Source organism: Anneissia japonica, unplaced genomic scaffold, assembly GCF_011630105.1.
Source record: "Anneissia japonica isolate Jap-2015-1 unplaced genomic scaffold, ASM1163010v1 scaffold287708_len1499824_cov190, whole genome shotgun sequence".
Classification (NCBI taxonomy): Eukaryota; Metazoa; Echinodermata; class Crinoidea; order Comatulida; family Comatulidae; genus Anneissia; species Anneissia japonica.
Genome location: NW_022752295.1, coordinates 1,084,723 through 1,102,721, shown reverse-complemented (window position 1 = coordinate 1,102,721; position 17,999 = coordinate 1,084,723). Strand labels below are relative to the sequence as shown.

At 33.0% G+C, this 17,999-nt stretch overlaps 1 protein-coding gene across 3 annotated transcripts in view; it reads left to right on the top strand.

The window, feature by feature from the left end:
- Positions 1 to 17,999, top strand: part of LOC117122205 (telomerase reverse transcriptase-like) — a 39,787-nt gene that overhangs the window by 4,357 nt on the left and 17,431 nt on the right. For 2 of the 3 annotated variants that reach the window (XM_033267711.1, XM_033267713.1), the window contains 16 exons: positions 502 to 593; positions 1,944 to 2,011; positions 3,095 to 3,183; positions 3,275 to 3,448; positions 3,658 to 3,728; positions 5,632 to 5,772; positions 6,030 to 6,126; positions 6,576 to 6,613; positions 7,097 to 7,210; positions 7,393 to 7,449; positions 8,054 to 8,160; positions 8,644 to 8,740; positions 10,607 to 10,774; positions 12,662 to 12,736; positions 14,599 to 14,724; positions 15,207 to 15,291. In XM_033267711.1, coding sequence (XP_033123602.1) covers positions 502 to 593; positions 1,944 to 2,011; positions 3,095 to 3,183; positions 3,275 to 3,448; positions 3,658 to 3,728; positions 5,632 to 5,772; positions 6,030 to 6,126; positions 6,576 to 6,613; positions 7,097 to 7,210; positions 7,393 to 7,449; positions 8,054 to 8,160; positions 8,644 to 8,740; positions 10,607 to 10,774; positions 12,662 to 12,736; positions 14,599 to 14,724; positions 15,207 to 15,291 — 1,599 coding nt within the window. Of the gene's footprint in view, positions 1 to 501; positions 594 to 1,943; positions 2,012 to 3,094; positions 3,184 to 3,274; positions 3,449 to 3,657; positions 3,729 to 5,631; positions 5,773 to 6,029; positions 6,127 to 6,575; positions 6,614 to 7,096; positions 7,211 to 7,392; positions 7,450 to 8,053; positions 8,161 to 8,643; positions 8,741 to 10,606; positions 10,775 to 12,661; positions 12,737 to 14,598; positions 14,725 to 15,206; positions 15,292 to 16,686; positions 16,780 to 17,999 lie in introns of all 3 variants that reach the window. The other variant, XM_033267712.1, reaches the window with a different exon arrangement.

Below are 17,999 nucleotides of genomic sequence, written 5' to 3'. Positions count from 1 at the left end.
CTGATTCTGACTGAGATTTTGACACTTAAACAAACATATCTCAGCCTAACCGAACGAGCCGCATTGTGCGAGATGCGAAGTACAAAAAGTAATCTCATTTGAGAGGGTGCACTTTATTGACTGTATAAAGTATACATAAAAGCGAGAGTATTCCAGTGGATGCGATCTACAACCTCTGAATTTGCCTAGTAACGATGAATTCGTCGAGAAAATGGTAATATTTTATGAGAAATAGTCTTTATTTCTCATTTTTTTTATTCTTTTGCGTAAAACTAAAATTCATGCCAATATTTTTCCATGATTTATAATAATTGGAGTAATGCAAATGCATATTTTCTAAAAAAAGTCATTTTTAGTGAAATTTTGCCGGGAATGGGGCTTTAAAATTACACAATTTGATTGAATCTCTCGTAGTCTGTTAATGGTGTTTCAACCTCATTTGTATTATCTCTATCTACCATTACTTGTATTCAATTAATTTTCTTTCTATGAACACACTAGGTTTAATTGAGCAGGGGACAAGCAACAGAATAATTCGTCAACTTGCAACTTCAATCTTCTTTAGTTGGAAAATGACAGAAACTAAAGCAAAGGTGATAAATATAAACTTGTTGACTTGTCAAAGCTCACACAAATCACCAGGAATAGTTGGCTTTATAACGCTGGTTCTTAATTAATTTCTTTTGTGGGCCAAATATTTTTTAGAGAAGATCTTGTGGGCCAAATGGAATCCACACCTATCGGATTCAATATAAACTACATTTAATTATGCAAAACAAATGTTAGTTCAATTATATGTTGACACAGGCTTCGAAGATTAAAGCGGAATATTTTGAACAAAATAAAGTATTGCACATCTTATATTAATCATAGCACATTATTTTTAATAACTATGTAAAATAAACAAACTATCATTACTTACTTAAATCGTCACCATTAGTAAGTCAACTTCTACATTTGTTTTTTTATAAAAGTCATATTTCAAAAGCCACTATGAAAAGTGTATGCACTACCAAACATGTTTAAGATGGTGATGGCTAGCTTCTTCAACACAGGCCTTATATTGGTAGCAATGTCCATGCTGATTATCCGTTCCTTAATTGTGAAATTGTGACATCCTCCTTTATTTCTGCAACTTCCATACTCAACTCAGCCACATTCTAATAACGTTGAAAATACCTAAAACTTTTAATTTCCCAGGCTATATTAGATTTAATTAGAGCATTAAATACCAATTTTTGATGTTAGCTTGTAGTACTTAGTTACGTACATTTATATCTGAGGTGTCGGCCCTACTTGCATAGGAGCAATGTTCACACATGCAATCATTTCTTAGATCAGATAAGGCGACTGCATTGTCATTAGATACAGAGTGTCTAACAATCAATTTATCTTCTGCGCAGCTCTGCTATATCATTATAATGCACTCACCGCCTTCAAACTCTCCCCAAGTAACATGGCTCACGGTTTCCACTTAGGTCTACACTTTATTTCAAAAATATTCATCAAATTTTTATTTTTTTTAAATTTTAATGATTAAAAACATTTTATTATATAATTTTTTTGCGCAGGCCAAACTAAATGGCCCTGGCCATTTAGAACCAGGGCTTTGTAATCTAGTTTCTCTTCTTTTTTTTTTATCGATTTATTGAGCTGCATGGGATTTTCATACCTCTTTTACAAATTTACAAATGTAAACAGCCAATAGCTTCATATCATTTAACTGGCTGCTAGGATAATAAAAGCTCTCAAAATTTAATTTCCATTCTGAATTATATCTACTTTGAATAAAAAATTTTTAAAAATCAAAACATGTCAGTTTTGAAATAATTTTTAAAGGTTCAAAATATCAACACTATAAATGAATTATTTAAAAGTTTTATAATGTTTAGTTACAAAAAAATAACTCTATAAATTTGTATACATGTTTTCTACATCTTTAGCTCAAGAGGCTTCCGAAACGCTACTTGAAAATCGAGAAGATATTGAAGGAGTTGTTAGAACGGCACAAGTTAGTTGATATTTTTTGGTCTATGCATACAACACACTTTATTGGCATTATCCTTGTAAGATTCAAATTGTTAGAGCAAAGAATATTGGCAGTTATTAGTATTGATGCTGTTAACCTTTTCCATTTCATTCTAACAGTAAAAGAAACGCATTACTATACTCTGTATTTTAGTTCATGTTCACATTAATCATGCCAATCATGCAAATAGTTGTATTCTGCCCTCTACAGTGACTATCGTCAACATCCTGCCCTCTTCATTATTGTCCTGTCCCCTCTGTAACCATTCTCCTTTCCATGAACAACCTACCCTTCTCATTGCTATCCTTAGTTGACAACTAACATCTTGATCTCTATTGACATCCATATTTTTAACGTCTTGATTTCTCCATAATGTCTTGATTGCTATGCTACAAACAATCTGCAATCCTGACCTCTTCTGTACTTTCGTGCTCTCTTCATTACTTTCTTGTCCTCTCGAAATTACCTTCCTGCCTTCCTTTTACATAACATATTTGCTTTTATTACACCCGATTCAACCTAATAGATCTCATAAGTATCAGTTTCGGTGACATCACCATTCATGATGCCATCACCAAACCTGATTAGCGGATTCTGATCAGATGATTGATGACTGGTGCTGTCACCAGTATGGAAGTGTATCAGCATTTTATTTGTCACCTAAACTAATCACTTAAGTAGAATCGGCTGCCTATTAACATCTACGTCTATTCATTAATATTTTGTGCTCTCTGTTAAAATAATAACCTCTCCATTACCATCTTGTTCTCTCAATTACAATTTGTACACATTCATCAAGATCTCCATTGCCATCCTGACCTCTCAAACACCATCTCTTAATATCCTGCTCTTTCAAACCACTACTGCAGACATGCACTACATACTTGAGCTCTTTCTCAGTCACATGCTCTCCATTAGTAGCAGTATCTTGCCCTACCATCCTGCCACTACTTTAACACTTTCCACACAATCAACATGGAGCATACAAATTACCCAGTCATAAGCAATGATGATAATAATGGTGATGGTGCTAATTCACTGATTTACGCATGTATTGTCTTTCAGAGCGTGTTCTGTACTTAAACTATTGGATTTCAACTGTCCTGTTTCTAACTCATGTGGAAAAGCACCTACTACTAAACTGAAATGCAAAGGTTTACATTTAAATTTATTCATATTTCAACGGTCACTTAAACATGGAGTTACTCATTTTCAATTGGTTAAAACTAAAATTTTTGTTTGCAGGTACTGACCATCAAAAATCCTGCCCACAGTACCAACTTCCAGATGATCTTGAGACACTCATTGCCATGACTACAACCAAGGAACAGGTCTTTAAGTTTGTGAAGAACAGAATTCTTCAGGCCGTTCCATTATCCATGTGGGGGTCAACATATAACAGAAATGCATTTCTAAATTGTATCCTTTTAAGAAAATAAAGTACAATAAAGAATATTAGTAGTATAATTAAAATGTTAAATAATTAAAACAATAATTCAATTACTAATGATGAATTATTAACTTTTATATTTTGAAATTCATTATGATTTTATATTTGGAACTAGAACTTTGAGATTAAAATTATGGAGAGCAAGTGTAATTTTAAATGTTTCACTTAACACACAAAGTCGTCAGAAAATTCCTGTTTATTGGACGAAAAGAGGAATTGAAGTTGCATGAGCTAACATCAGTGTTTAAGGTATATTTATCTGCTCTGACAATTGTCGTATTCGAATGGGAACTTTAATGCTCAACAGAAAATCAGTTAATATACTTTTCGTATTGTGTTGGGTAAATAACGCTAACTTTTTTGTTGAGTTTGTACTTAAAGCCCCATTCCCGCCATAAAATATGTTATAAAAATTTATAAATATATCATACGTAATTGATAGTTTAACTGAATTTAGACATTCCTAAACATGAAAAAAAAATTTAAAATAAGACTGAAACTAGATTTTCTGTGTTCCACACAAAAAATAAACGCGAATGAATTTTTTATGTTTGATTTTGTGATAGATCTGCGAAGAAATATAGTAGGCACCGGAAACATTAGCCTATCAACTGCTAGGCTAAGCCTAGCCTCTTGATTTAGGTTCTGTTATCAGACATAAAAACGGCCGACATAATATTTTCCGTTGCTAGTATTGATGATTGGGAAATATAATATTTCATTGGAATTATTTCAAATTTGTTAAAAAAATGATTCTGACCGAGATTTTGACAATTAAACATACACCTCAGGCCTACTCAATCGACCACAGTGTGGGAAATGCACAAAAACTATTCTCATTAGAGAGGGCACATGTTATTGACTGTATATAAAAAGTATACACAAAAGCGAGAGCATTCCAGCAGATGCGATCTACAACCTCTGAATTTGCCTACTAACGAAGAATTTGTGGAGAACATGGTAGTCTTCTATAGAAATAGTCTGTATTTCTCTTTTTTTTAATCATTTTGCAAATAACAAAAATTTATGACAATATTTTTCCATGGTTTATGATAATTTGAGTATTGTGCATATGCATTTTTTCTAAAAAAATTCTTTTTTTAGTGAAATTTTGCCAGAAATGGGGCTTTAACGGGGCTAACATACTCAGCAGATAAGTCCCAATCAAATACGCCAATATTCCCACTTTGTTTTTCTACTCTGTTGCATGAGGCTTGTCATCGCAAAAACCAAATCAGTGACCGAAACATGAAAATTGACTTTTTAATATATTCGTATTCTCCAAATTGTAAGCTTCACAATCATGGGTAATTTACTGGAATTGACTACAATTGCCCAAGTTATGAGTAAAAGTAATATGGCTTCTCTACGAAAGTATACAATACTTCTACATTCATATGCTAACTCAGTTTAACATTTAGAGACAGTATGCTGGATTTTGGATGGCATGCCTCATATTGTTGACTTAACTATCTACGTATTACCAATTCATAAACTTTGTTTGACTTACCAAATTTTAATTATGTTTATTTTTTAAAATATGTTAATGAATAGAGCTGCGATTCATAAAATGAGGTAGCAATGTAATGCTAGTAGCGTTCGGTTCAGCCTAACAAAGTATATACCTTGTGATGTCATAACATGTTAATTTGTGCTTTTTGCACACAAACCAAATACACTATAGAAAAATTAGTGCTGTTCCGTGAGAGAAAAATTACATTGCAAGTAGAAATGATACAATATAGTAAACGAGAGAGCAGCTTAGCTCAGTCGGTTAATCTGGTGGTAGCCGCTGTGTGTGTGCTGAACCACGGAGATCTCTAGGTCCCCGGTTCATTTCCCATCGCTGCCTTTTCTTGTGTTTCAGCTAGAGGGCTGAAATACTAGTTACAATAGCGCACTGTCTTTCGGATGAGAAGTTTAAGACGATGGTCCCGTGTGCATTATGGCCCATGTGCACGTTAAAAAACGCAGTACGCTCTTGGGAAAAGAGTAGGGGATTGTCTCCCGGTGTACTGCCCAATCGCTACCAGAAGAACCCCACTGGAAATAAGTCGTCTTCTAGACTTTCGTGGGCTGTCGTTGGTGTTTACGCCGAATTAATCCAATCCAATCCAATCCAACGATTGCTATTTCATTTATTCTGTTAAAGGTTGCTGACTGTAAGTGGCTGTACCTGGAAAATGAAGCCAACCTTTCAAAGCTGCCACGACAAACACTTAGGAAACAGCAAGAAATAGCATCTGACCTGTTGCATTGGCTAATGCAGGACTATGTTATGCTACTAATGAAGGTAGTACATTACCATGCTACCAGTATGTTTTTATAATTATAACTTTTAAAGAAGATTATGTTTCTTGTGCATTCCTTACAATAGTTTTTAATGCATTGCTTACTGATACCAATGTATGTTTGAATTTTTTTTTTTCGTATAATTTAAATATGATCCTCAAGGTGGTAATAAAAAATGTTTTGTTTTTTGCATTTTTCTTTTAATCTATACATTTTATTTTCTTTGCTTTGCTTTCAATTGTTTTAATTTCTTAGTAGACCGCTTTTTACATTACTGAGACAAGTGTATCCCGAAATGGTTTATCATTCTATCGTAAAGTCGTCTGGAATAAGATTCACAAGTTGGCAATAGAAGGTGCTCATTTTTAGCTGCTTTATCTTTTGTTTTTGCTTTTTTTTTTGCTAATTTCTAATATACTTCCATTAATTATTATTTATTATTTTGATTAACTGCATGATGATTCCAGTTAAATTTTTGTTTTGAATTAGTAAATTCTGTAGAAGTAATGTTTTTGCCCTTCCTGAATAGTAAGTATGTTCCCAAATACATCAAAATATTATATTTAGGGTCATTCTGTGTCAGATCACCCAATGGTAAACACCCCACCGACCCAAAAAAAATATCTTAAAGGCAACACTTTAAAGATTTAAAAAAAATTAAATTAGAAAAACACATCAGGTATAGCAAAAATATCGCTCTTATGATTTCAATAATACTACAATACTTCTACTGTGCAAGTGACAAGTTTTAACCTATGCTGTAGAAATCATAAAATATGTATATGTATCTATATATGTTCGCAGGTGAGTTGAGGAATGGGACGTTTAAGCTCATATCTCAGGTAATGTGGATGTATTTTCTGTTGTAAATTCTGAAACTAATTAATTATATTATAATTATGAGATACTGATCAAAGCAGTTTACTTTTCTCTGATTTACAGATTTTTTCTACAAAAAAATTCTTACATTGTTTTCGAGGAATATGCAAACAAATTTTGGGGGCTGTATTATAACTCGTAATACTACTCAGAATCAACCATCATAAATGCAACAACTTTATTCAACCTCTAGGGGGCAGTATACATGAGTTTACCACATCGTTACGTTCATATGTCTCCTGTTTGCCTTGGAAAATATTTTTTCAATTCATATTTTTAGTTTCTATCTGTAAATTACTTAATATACAAAGTAAGTCTGAAAATGCAAAACATTTTTTTTTTCATAGAAGTGATAGGTTGATTTCCATGTTTATGTATTGTTGTTAATTTTTTTTTGTTTTAAAGAAATTAATGATAAAATTTTAATTTTTTTCACTGATATCTAGGAAAGTGCAATTAAGTTAATGGCCAACCATAAAATTGAATCTTCCACTTTGAGATTTTTGCCTAAGAAGTCGAGTTGCCGCCCAATAGTCAATACCAAGAAGTCTACAACTGATGTGAGTACACTAATAATAATGATGTCATTCATTAATAATAAATAAAAGTTTTTAATAATGATAATTGAAAAAATAAATTATACTGTACTTATTACTGTATTGCTGTTATTTTATAATTCTTGTATTATTTACCTGCAAGTTGCTGGCAACACATAACACTTATCTTCTTTTTACTGTTTCAGGGTAGAAAGTTCTATTATTCTAAGCAACAGTTATTTGATATTCTAACTTTTATTGTGGTAAATATATTTTATTCCATTTATAAAGTGGAAAGCCTAAAGATCAGATACTAGAATTGATCTTGATAATTCATAAACAGACATTAATCTTCTTCTGTGGCAATCAGTGTATTAAAATGCATAACTTGCTGTAGCATTAATTGTAATACAGTTGATGTTTTAGTATAATTTGTATTGATAAGTAGGCTTACAAATGTCATTAAGATAGTGTAACGGTTAAAGTTCATAGTATTTTGCATATTATTGTTCTAAAGTTCATCTTCATGTCTGTAAGGTGTTGACACAAAGTCTCGTTTTTTTTTTTGTTTTTTTTTTTGCCACAAATGAAAAATTGGTTATTAATTTATTCATGTAGATGAATATGTAAAGCTTTATATTGGTTTTGGAATTAAATTCTTTGGTTAACCAGGAGTAGAGATATTTGTGAAACATGACTTTATACATATTATTCTTGTTCTGGCCAAGAGCACAACTCATTTTGCCATGACATCTTAAATTTGATTGTATGTTTTCTATGTTAAATTCTCCTTGCATCTACTAATTGTATTTACTGTTGAATTTACTCCATGTATCTCTTAACATATTTTTAGTCATTTCTTTTCAGAAGAACAAGCCTGCAATTGTTGGATCATCGGTTCAAGGGTTTTTTGAAGTTCACTCACAGTGGCAGAATTTTGTAACTAAACACCAAAGTTCTACTTCTGCAAAAGCGTAAGTAATGCAATCATTTAAAAAGATATATTCTCTGTGTTGAATTGATAAACATGTTTTGTTTTGACTGCATTTAGAAAGATAAGCTGGTCAGATGTCATCAGAATAAGTTGGTAAATGTAGGAGAATAACCACCTAACCACTTGACTGTTTTACTGTATTTTATTTTTTATTTTTTTTTTGGTTAAACTTAAATTGGTAACTGTATGTGAAAGTTTAACTTGTTTAGCTAAGACTTTAAAGTCAGATGGAAATTATTTTGGCTGGATGAGGAAAATAAGAATGAGGCAGGAATTTTGAATATACTATAAACATGCAATGCTGAAGATTGTATAGTGCTTTGTAAGGTGCTATGTGCATTGGCCTACAAAACAGTTTATTCCAGACATCAATTAGCGACTACGATTCCGGTCACAGAAAAATAACCACACTACGTTATATTAACTTAATAAATATATTAAATTAATAGTTTTGCTTTCACAGTCCCTTGTATTTTGTAAAAATGGATATTGCAAAATGTTTTGAATCCATTTTGCCAGAAAAGCTGATGACCATCATTGCAGCGGCTCTTAAGCAAATCGTAAGTCTGATTCAAATTCATTTATTTATTCTCAATCATTATGTCATAAATGATGCAAACTAAGATTTAAACATACATGCTTGTAACATTCAAGTGCTTTTGATCCAAAGATTGAGATGCACTAGCTAAAATTTAATAAAGCAGTAGATAATTTATGAATTAAAGAATAAAATTTATAATCAATAATTTAATTTAAACCTTGATTCATATATTTTTGTATTATAAATGCATAATTCATAATTCACTTTATTGTAATCATATAACAGATTTGATAATACAAAATATTCATAAGAGAAAAGGACTAAAAAAAAAATATTCACAATTTAAAATTTAAAATTTATATTATTATTATTATTATTATTATATATAAAAATATTATCTGTTATCAATAATTATTATTTTAATACACTAAGTATTTTAAAAATCCAAATCACAAGTCGCAATTTCTAAATATCTAAAATTCATTTATTAATTTGTAATTATTATTATTTACAAAAAGTTATAAAAAAAATTATAAATTTTGATTTAAAGAAGAAAAAAATATTATTTGATTATAAAAATATCAGTTATCAATTTTGATTGAAACTATTTACATGTTGTTTTTTGTCACAAACGAATGAAATTCCTATAATTATTTGTAGTATATTTTATCGGTACTGTAGAATCATCGTCTTCCAAATATGGGTTGCCAATATGTTTTGTAGGGTCGTCAATCAATAGAAGGGTCTGAATATGTTTACAAATTTACTAAAGCTTGTAGCTGCATATTGTCAGTCTAAAATGATTGGTATTCAAAGAGAGAGCAGCAGGTTTACCGTTGGTAATGTTATTTGTCCCACTGCTATTTAAATGTAGCACATGATCATCATTGGTAAAGTTTTTGTAAATGAAAATATGTGTGAAGATTTTTGTATGTATTTTATAAATGAAGTAAATAAGAATTGTACATAAATAATCCATGTGAAACCAATTGTCGAAGGAGATAGACATCAGCTCTCTGATTAGCCCCACATTAGTCTATATTAATAATATTTTACTTCTGTGGCATAATTAGCTGTTTTAATGAGATGTTAATATCAATTTAAATATTAATCACTCACAGTGTAAATACATGTAAAAACAGGTCATAAAATTTGTGAAGAATGGACCACTAAACTCTGTTGTAAATATGTAATTTGAATTTATAAACCGATTTAGTTTTTATAGTATTATTTTATGAATATTAAAGCTGTTTTAGTACAATGTCTTTCAACGTTCCCAAGTGTGATTTTTGGTTTCTGAATAAATTTACAAGTTTAATAAGCTTGTACTGTAGCTGCATGTTATCAATCTGAAAAAAATCACTATTCAAAGAGAAAGCAGCAGGTTGGTAAAGAAGTTTTCCCCATAGTTATATCGATGTGGCACATCATCATCTTTGTTGGTAACATTTTAGTAGGTGAATATATGTGTAAAGATTCTTGTGTAAATAAGAATTGGACATCAATAATCCACCTGAAACCAATTGTCGATGGAGAATGACGTCAGCCCTTGACTAGTCTCATTTATCACTGACTGATAGATATCCTCAATCGAAATAGATAATTTCAAGAGACAGATTCAAGAATAAAGTTACATTGATAGTTCAAGGCTGGGGCGCTAAAGTATAGCATGGCTGGATTATAAGGTCACCTTATCAAAAAATTTAAATACCAGGGATGAAGAAAAATACAGTGCTCTATCGTGAAGTACAGTAAAGCCAAAGCAATTTTTGGCTGATGATAGATCGTTTTGCAGAAGTTTCCCCTCTGCAAACCTGGTGATATAATGATATTACTATTAACTAACTTAATAATTAAGTATTTATATTATTTATATTTTTTTTAGAAGGGAAGCCCTTTTATAATCAGTCACTATGCAGTTGTTTCCAAACAAGGCCAAAGAATTATCAAGAAGCACAAAAGAAAGGTTTCAACAATGGTGGACTTTAGAACGGATTTTATTTCTACACTTGCCAGAAACTCGTATCGTAACAATTGTGTGTTAATAAACAAGGTTTGTCTTCTCTGCTTAATCTAGCACCTAAAATCTATAAACTATGAACTCTAAAATACAAATTTATCCTTACAGTTTTTTTTGTTTTTTTATGTTAAACTAAATGTTGCCAACTGAGCAGCTTAGCTCAGTCAGATAAACTGGTGGTAGCCACTGTGTGTGCACTGAACCGTGAATTTCTTGGTCCCTGGTTCATTTCCCATCGCTGCTCTCCTTGTGTTTCAGCTGGAGGGCTGAAATGCAAATTACAATAGTGCACCGTCTTTCAGATGAGACGTTAAGGTCGATGGTCGCCTGTGCATTTTAGCCCATGTGCTCATTAAAGAACCCAATACACTCTTCGTAAAAAAGTATGGGATTGTCTTCCGGTGTACTGCCCTCTCATCACCAGAAAGACCCCAACAGAAATGTCTTCTTCAAACTTTTTTGTTGGTTATCTTTGGTGCTTACACCGAATAATACCATCCATCCAATGTATAGATATGCAAATATGCTAACAATAAATATTACTGATTTAAATTTGAATCAAACAGTAAATGCTGCATAGTGCACCCTAACATGACAGGCTGAGGGACATTGCTGTGATGTCCTACAATGGAATTTGTTGATGATTATAAGTGAAATAGAAATAAGTTGAATAAACTTACAAAAATAGTTAATACTCTCAACTCTTAATGTAAAATATGAAATTTTAATCATTGTTCAATAGGTTGGTAAATGACGGAGAATCACCCAGCCACATTTGACTTGGTTTTTTTAAAACAAAAAATGCTAAATTTATGTGAAAGTTTAACTTGTTTAACTAAGACACAGATGGGCAAAGTGCGGCCCGACAGTGATTTTCTTGCGGCCCGCGAAAATGAATTAAAACCCTATTTCTGTGGCCCGCCAAACTGTTTTGACTAGAAACCTTGAAAATGGAGACCTTGTTTTTTACAGCCCAACACCGACCATCTGTAAAAAGTAATGTTAAAAAACTTAAATAAAGTGGTATAAAAGCAGTGCATGAAGGTATTTGGAAGCACACTATAAACATCAAGGTTTGGGTGCGGCCCTCGGTGTTAAATAAAAAATTTTCTTTGGCCCTTCAACCAATTTTTATGCCCACACCTGAACTAAGAGTTCAAAGTGAGATTTAATTTATTTGTCTATTATACATTGTATACAACACATTGAATAAACTCTCAACCCTTAATATAAAATATTAAATGTCAATCATCGGTCAATTTCAAACCAGTCAGGAATTTCAGTCATAACTATGAGTAACTGTTGAACGGTATTTCATTAAAGTCAGGCTCCAGAGGGAAAACAATTTTTTGATATGTTGTAGAACTGATTTTTCTAAGACAGTCAGTTCTACAACATATCAAAAAATTTTTTTCCTCCGGAGCCCGACTTTAATTTGACCTTCATGACAATTTATTGTATCATAACTCTTTTAAAGCTGATAATTGAACAGTATACAATTAGAAATATTACAATAGATAATTTATATATTGTTAATTTTAAGAACAATTAAGTAAAATATTTTATCAAACATATCACTGTTGACACTTTAAGCCCGTCACACACTACATCGTTGTAAGTAGCTTTCTTTGTAATATCGCAACGAACCGTTTTTGAGTGTAATTTCTCAAAACCTGCATGGCTGATATCCAATGAATTAAATATTCATAACAGTGGTAATACTTAATCAATTTCCTTCAAATAAACTCTGTTTAAAAGAATTCATGCAGAATATTAAAAAAATAAAATACCAAAAAACTCAATTTTGAATTTTTTCTACAAATGGCTGTTTTTGCCTAAGCAGGTCACATTTGTTTGCCAGTGTTCTATGTTGGACAGGCTTTAGACATGCTTTAAAGTTTGTTTGTTTGTTTTTTTTAGGCCTGGAATGACGTTCAACATCCACAAAATCTTCTTACCACGTTGAAGAAAGTGTTGAAAAATGATGTTGTCAAGGTACTTTATATCCTTTGAATTTCTTAATTTACATATTATGCATTAAAAAAAATAAAACTTACTAAATTCTGCAAAATTATTCTGGCTTGAAGTATCAAATATAATATTGCAACTGATGTTCTTCAAAGCAAATTGTATTTGGTATACAATACACCAAGGTTACACCATGGAATTAATAGACTTATTTCCAGTGGGATGGTTCTGGTGGCTGTCATCGTCAGTTCAACATTTGTTAGTCAACTTTGGTGTCTCTCTTTATCAATGTAATTAATCATAATGCAAAAACCTACTGTATGCTTCAAGTCTCGACATATTTTTTGAAAAATACAAAACGTTTTCCACATAAATATGTATACTGTACGAATGTAGGACTAGCGAAATGTATTTTATGTATATGTGGGTCTTTTGGTACACCAACTTTTTATTACCCCTGTATTAAGTAAAAAATGTTAATAACGATTCACAAAGAACAGAACAAAATACAGAGATGGAACTTGGCGGCACTAAAGTCGGTGTAATGCTAATATTGTATGGCTTGGGTGAGTCGAGTGGCCAAGCGGTAAGGCAGGGGTGCCGCTATCTACAGCCTTAACATTGGCTCTGGTTCCAGCCACTCCTTGCCCATGGTTAGGTTGGTAGAACCAAGTCTTCTTGGATAAGGACTTAAAATGGAGGTTCAGTGTGTACATCTGGCCTGTGTGAACTTTAAAGAACCCACTGTATCTTTCGGAAAGGTAGGGGGTTACCCCTATATTATGGTTCATTTCAGCCCCTGTCGTTGTGGAATGATGTGAACATGTATCTACCATGAAGCGCCTCTTTACGGCTGCTAGGTAGTCACGGACCCCACCCATAAGCAATTCAGCACACTGACGCTGCAAGTTACAGGTTACTGTATTCTCCTACCTTACCTTACCTTGAAAAGACGGCTATTGACGAAACACAATGATCAGAACAATACACAGAGACAGGACTTGGCGGTACAGAGAGTTCTGTATGATTTGAATTACTTGCAGGACAATCAAAGTGTACTTTTTTTTATAAGCAGTGTTCTTTGGTTCACTAACTAACTAATAACCCTAAAGTTACAGTAGTTGTGTTTACCTGAACAATACACAGAGACAGGACTTTGCGGTACAGAGAGTTCTGTATGATTTGAATTACTTGCAGGACAATCAAAGTGTACTTTTTTTTATAAGCAGTGTTCTTTGGTTCACTAACTAACTAATAACCCTAAAGTTACAGTAGTTGTGTTTACCTGGATGATTTAACAATGAGCTTCTTCTACCTGCTATGTTGCTATGTCAAATTTAGCAGAGCTATTTAGAATACCAATCTTCGGAGCTTTTTGATGGTTCATAGTGGGGTAACCCCCTACATCATAACACTTTTTTTTTGCTTGTTCGAAACGCGCAGTGATGCACAGAACCACCCGATAAATCACCCGATTTTGGCACCATTCATTCTGTTTATGGCATAGGCCTATATTATCTTGCTCATTTTCAAATCATACCTGTGCCCATTGCTCTGGGGTTGCATTTACATTTATTGAAAATATATTCATCAAACTTTTGATATTTTTTTTTTCTCACGGGCCAAATGAAATTGCCTTGCGGACAAATTTGGCCCGTGGGCCGCCTATTAAGAACCATGGAGCTATACACTGGTAATGGAGACATATTGTAATGTAATTAAATGATACAAAGATAAATACTTGGTGTTTTACATGTTCTGGGTTTTAATAATTTAAAAAAAAAACAGTGTATGCTTGTTTTGATGTATTATTCAAAAAAATATATAATAATTTTGGAGAATAAATATAATATACCTCATAGTATTCTACTTTTGTTTTTCTCTTGTAGGTTGGCAGCAAATACTATCTGCGCACGTGTGGAGTTGGCCAAGGCTCCATGTTATCTACTTTATTATGTAATTTATATTATGGGTACATGGAACATGCTCACTTGAATGGACTAGATCAAGATGGGGTAAATTGACTACCTAGAATAACAGTAGGCATTCTTGTGTATTAGTAGTGTGTCTCCCCTCCCTCTCCCTCCCCTCCCACAAGAAAGAAGCTTGCACCTCCTAGTTCCCCCACCCTGGACATTTTTGAAGCAAAAAATTATGCTTAAGTAGTTAAAAATCACCTCATAATACCTCTTTTGTGCCCCCCCCCCTTTATATCAAGCCCCCTTTTACATCAAGCCCTCCCACTTTACCTCCGTGTCCCCTTCCATCAGACCTCACATTTCACTCTTAGGTATGCCAAGGTTGTGTTTTTTATTAATTAGAAAATACTTCCTGATCAAAAAAATTGATACTAATCACTATAGGCTTTTTAAGTACTGTACTGTGTTCCTGTGCTGGAAAATATATTGTGTGACTTCATTGTATAGATATTCACTGAAAGCTGGCAAATGCAAATTATGTAGATAAAAAAAGAGGGATTTTTTAATCATTTCATCAGATTTTGCTACGACTGGTTGATGATTTTCTTCTTGTAACACCACATCGTGCCAAAGCTGAGAGATTCTTGAATATTCTTCTCACTGGTGAGTATTGCCTTATAGTGGGATTTCAAGGACAGAATTGGTAGAAAAAGTAGTATGATTTCAATGTTTAGACCATAAAATAATAATAATACTCAATAATAAATAACATTTTTATAGCGCAATAAACAGTTAGTTTTGAAGCTCTTTGAATTTCCAGTTCTGTTTAATATTTAGACTTACAGAAATATAATGAGATCAATTTAGTAGGAGATGTCGAGGATCAGCAAAGGTATGAAACTGTCATCTGAAGATGTACATTCTCAAATAACCCATACAAAGCCATAGTTATTGGCTTTTCCCAGCTTTAGCTGGAAAAACCATTGTTTAGTTCTGATTTTGTTTTTCTTTTTTCTTCCATATCGTTTTACCTATCTTCTTGAGATTATTCTGCCTGGCACTTTGGTCACTTTCAATGGTTGGCTCTGTTTCCAAAATTTGTCAAAGCAGAGACCATATATCAAAGATGTGCCTAATATTTAGTGTCAATCTAAAGTGGGTTGTGGATTTGAGGACAAATTAAAGGGTTTTAAGGGCAAACACTCCAGCAGATATTTAAAAAATGGGTCAACTGAACTGAATAAAACTTGAGAAAGTTCAACTAAGCAAGAAGGAAGAAATGACTATGTTTTGGTGACGTTCCAGTTTAGGGTGTAAATTTGATGGTCATTTAAATTTTTGATGCCCCAGACCTAAATATCTCAAAAACATATTCATTGTATCAAAACAAACTTTTCTATAATCTATAAGTCATGGTCCAATAGAGAAATGATAAAATTTTGATAATGATCTGGAGTAGTATGTGGATGTAAGGACCATTCAAAGGAAGACATCCCAGACCAGATATTTTAAAAACTAATCATCTGATCTCATTGAAACTTTTGTGAAAGTTTACCAAGTTACAAGGAAGAAATTATAAAATGTTTGTGACATAAATTTGAGGGTCATTTAAATTTCTAAGGTCCTAGACCTTAATATCTCCAAAAATGTATCAATGGGTCTAGATGAAACTTTTCATAATAGTTTGTGATGATGGGAGTAGGTTGTGGATATGAGGACCAAGGAAAATGTCCCAGACTGGATATTTCAAAAAATAATCAACCAATCTTAATGAAATTTTTGGGAATGTATTTTTTTTTTCTTGTTTTTGCTCTAATTTATTTTCCTCCTTTAAACCCGTGTTCCTATATTTTTGCACAGATTTTTCCTGACCAGCACTATGGTCACTTTCCGCGCTTGAATTTTCTTCAAACATTGTCTAAGTAAAGACCATATCAACGATGTGCATATCATTTATGACATCATTTTTTACACATTTTTAATATTAGCATATTTTTCTGTATGATTTCATTTTTGTTTTTCGTGTGTTATTTTACACTAGTCTTTGTTTATATTCAGGCGTTGCAACATTTGGGTGTAAGGTTAGATTTGAAAAGACCCTCACCAATTTTGCATTTTCCTACAATGGACAGGCGATCAATTCATCTTCAGGTGGGTTATTAATCATTGTTCTGTATCATTTTGTTGTATGTTGTTGCTGTGTTTGGTATTTTTATTGTCTATTTTGTGAATACTTAAGCCGATAAATGCCCAAGTTTCCTTTAAAACTTACTCTCGAGAAGGTAACAAGACAATTCTAATCATTAAATGGGTAAGCTTTTCAATTCATCTATATCACTCTACAAAATCAAAGAAAACGAGGAAGCTGTATATTCACGCTAGGCTTATACCCAGCTAGCAAAGCGACGTTGGCCCAACGTTGGTAAACGTTGGCAAGCGTCGGTAAGCGTTGGGGTCGGATATCTGACGTTGGTACGACGTTGGTGTTTGGTTGCAAAATTTGGTCGGAGAAGTAACGTCAAACCAACATTGGAATTTCACGTTGGCCCAACGTATGGATATATTTGTCGATTTTCCGATGTCGTCCCAATGTTGGTAAGCCGTCGTAAATATTCAGTCTGACTACTGACGTTGGTAAAACGTCACGATTTGTTACTGGCCCGACGTCGGCAAACTACTAAAAAGATGGTTGGGTACTACCGTTGGCCCGACGTTGGCTAGAGGTTGTAAATATTAGATGTGATTGCAGACGTCGTCTCAACGTCACAGTAAACGTTTGAAATGGAGGTTGGTTAAAACCGTTGGCCCGACGTTGGTTAGAGGTTGTAAATATTAGATGGGATTGCAGACGTTGCTTCAACGTCACAGTACGTTGTTGGCCCGACGTAGGTAAACGTTTGAAATGGATGTTGGTTAAAACCGTTGGCCCGACGTTGGTTAGAGGTTGTAAATATTAGGATGTAATACAGACGTTGTCGCAACGTCAGAGTACTTTGTTGGCCCGAAGTCGGTAAACATTAGTGAAGGTTGGTTACAACCGTTGGGCCGACGTTGGTTAGAGGTTGTAAATATTAGATGTAATTAAAGACTTTGTCGCAATGTCATAGTACTTTGTTGGCCCGACGTCGGTAAACTGTATAAGAGACAGCAATATGATTATTATTGATTACTTTTGGTAAATATTTCAGCCCCTTCAAATTTATTTCCTATTCTTCTTTCTTCCTATGCTTCTTCCATATTTTAATTAAATTTAATTCATTTTACTAAATACATATGTAACACATTGACCGCCAGGGGCTTGAAAAAATAGTATCAGCCATTTTATCAAATTTTAACACTTTTAACACCAAAGCTCGTTGAGAATGCATATG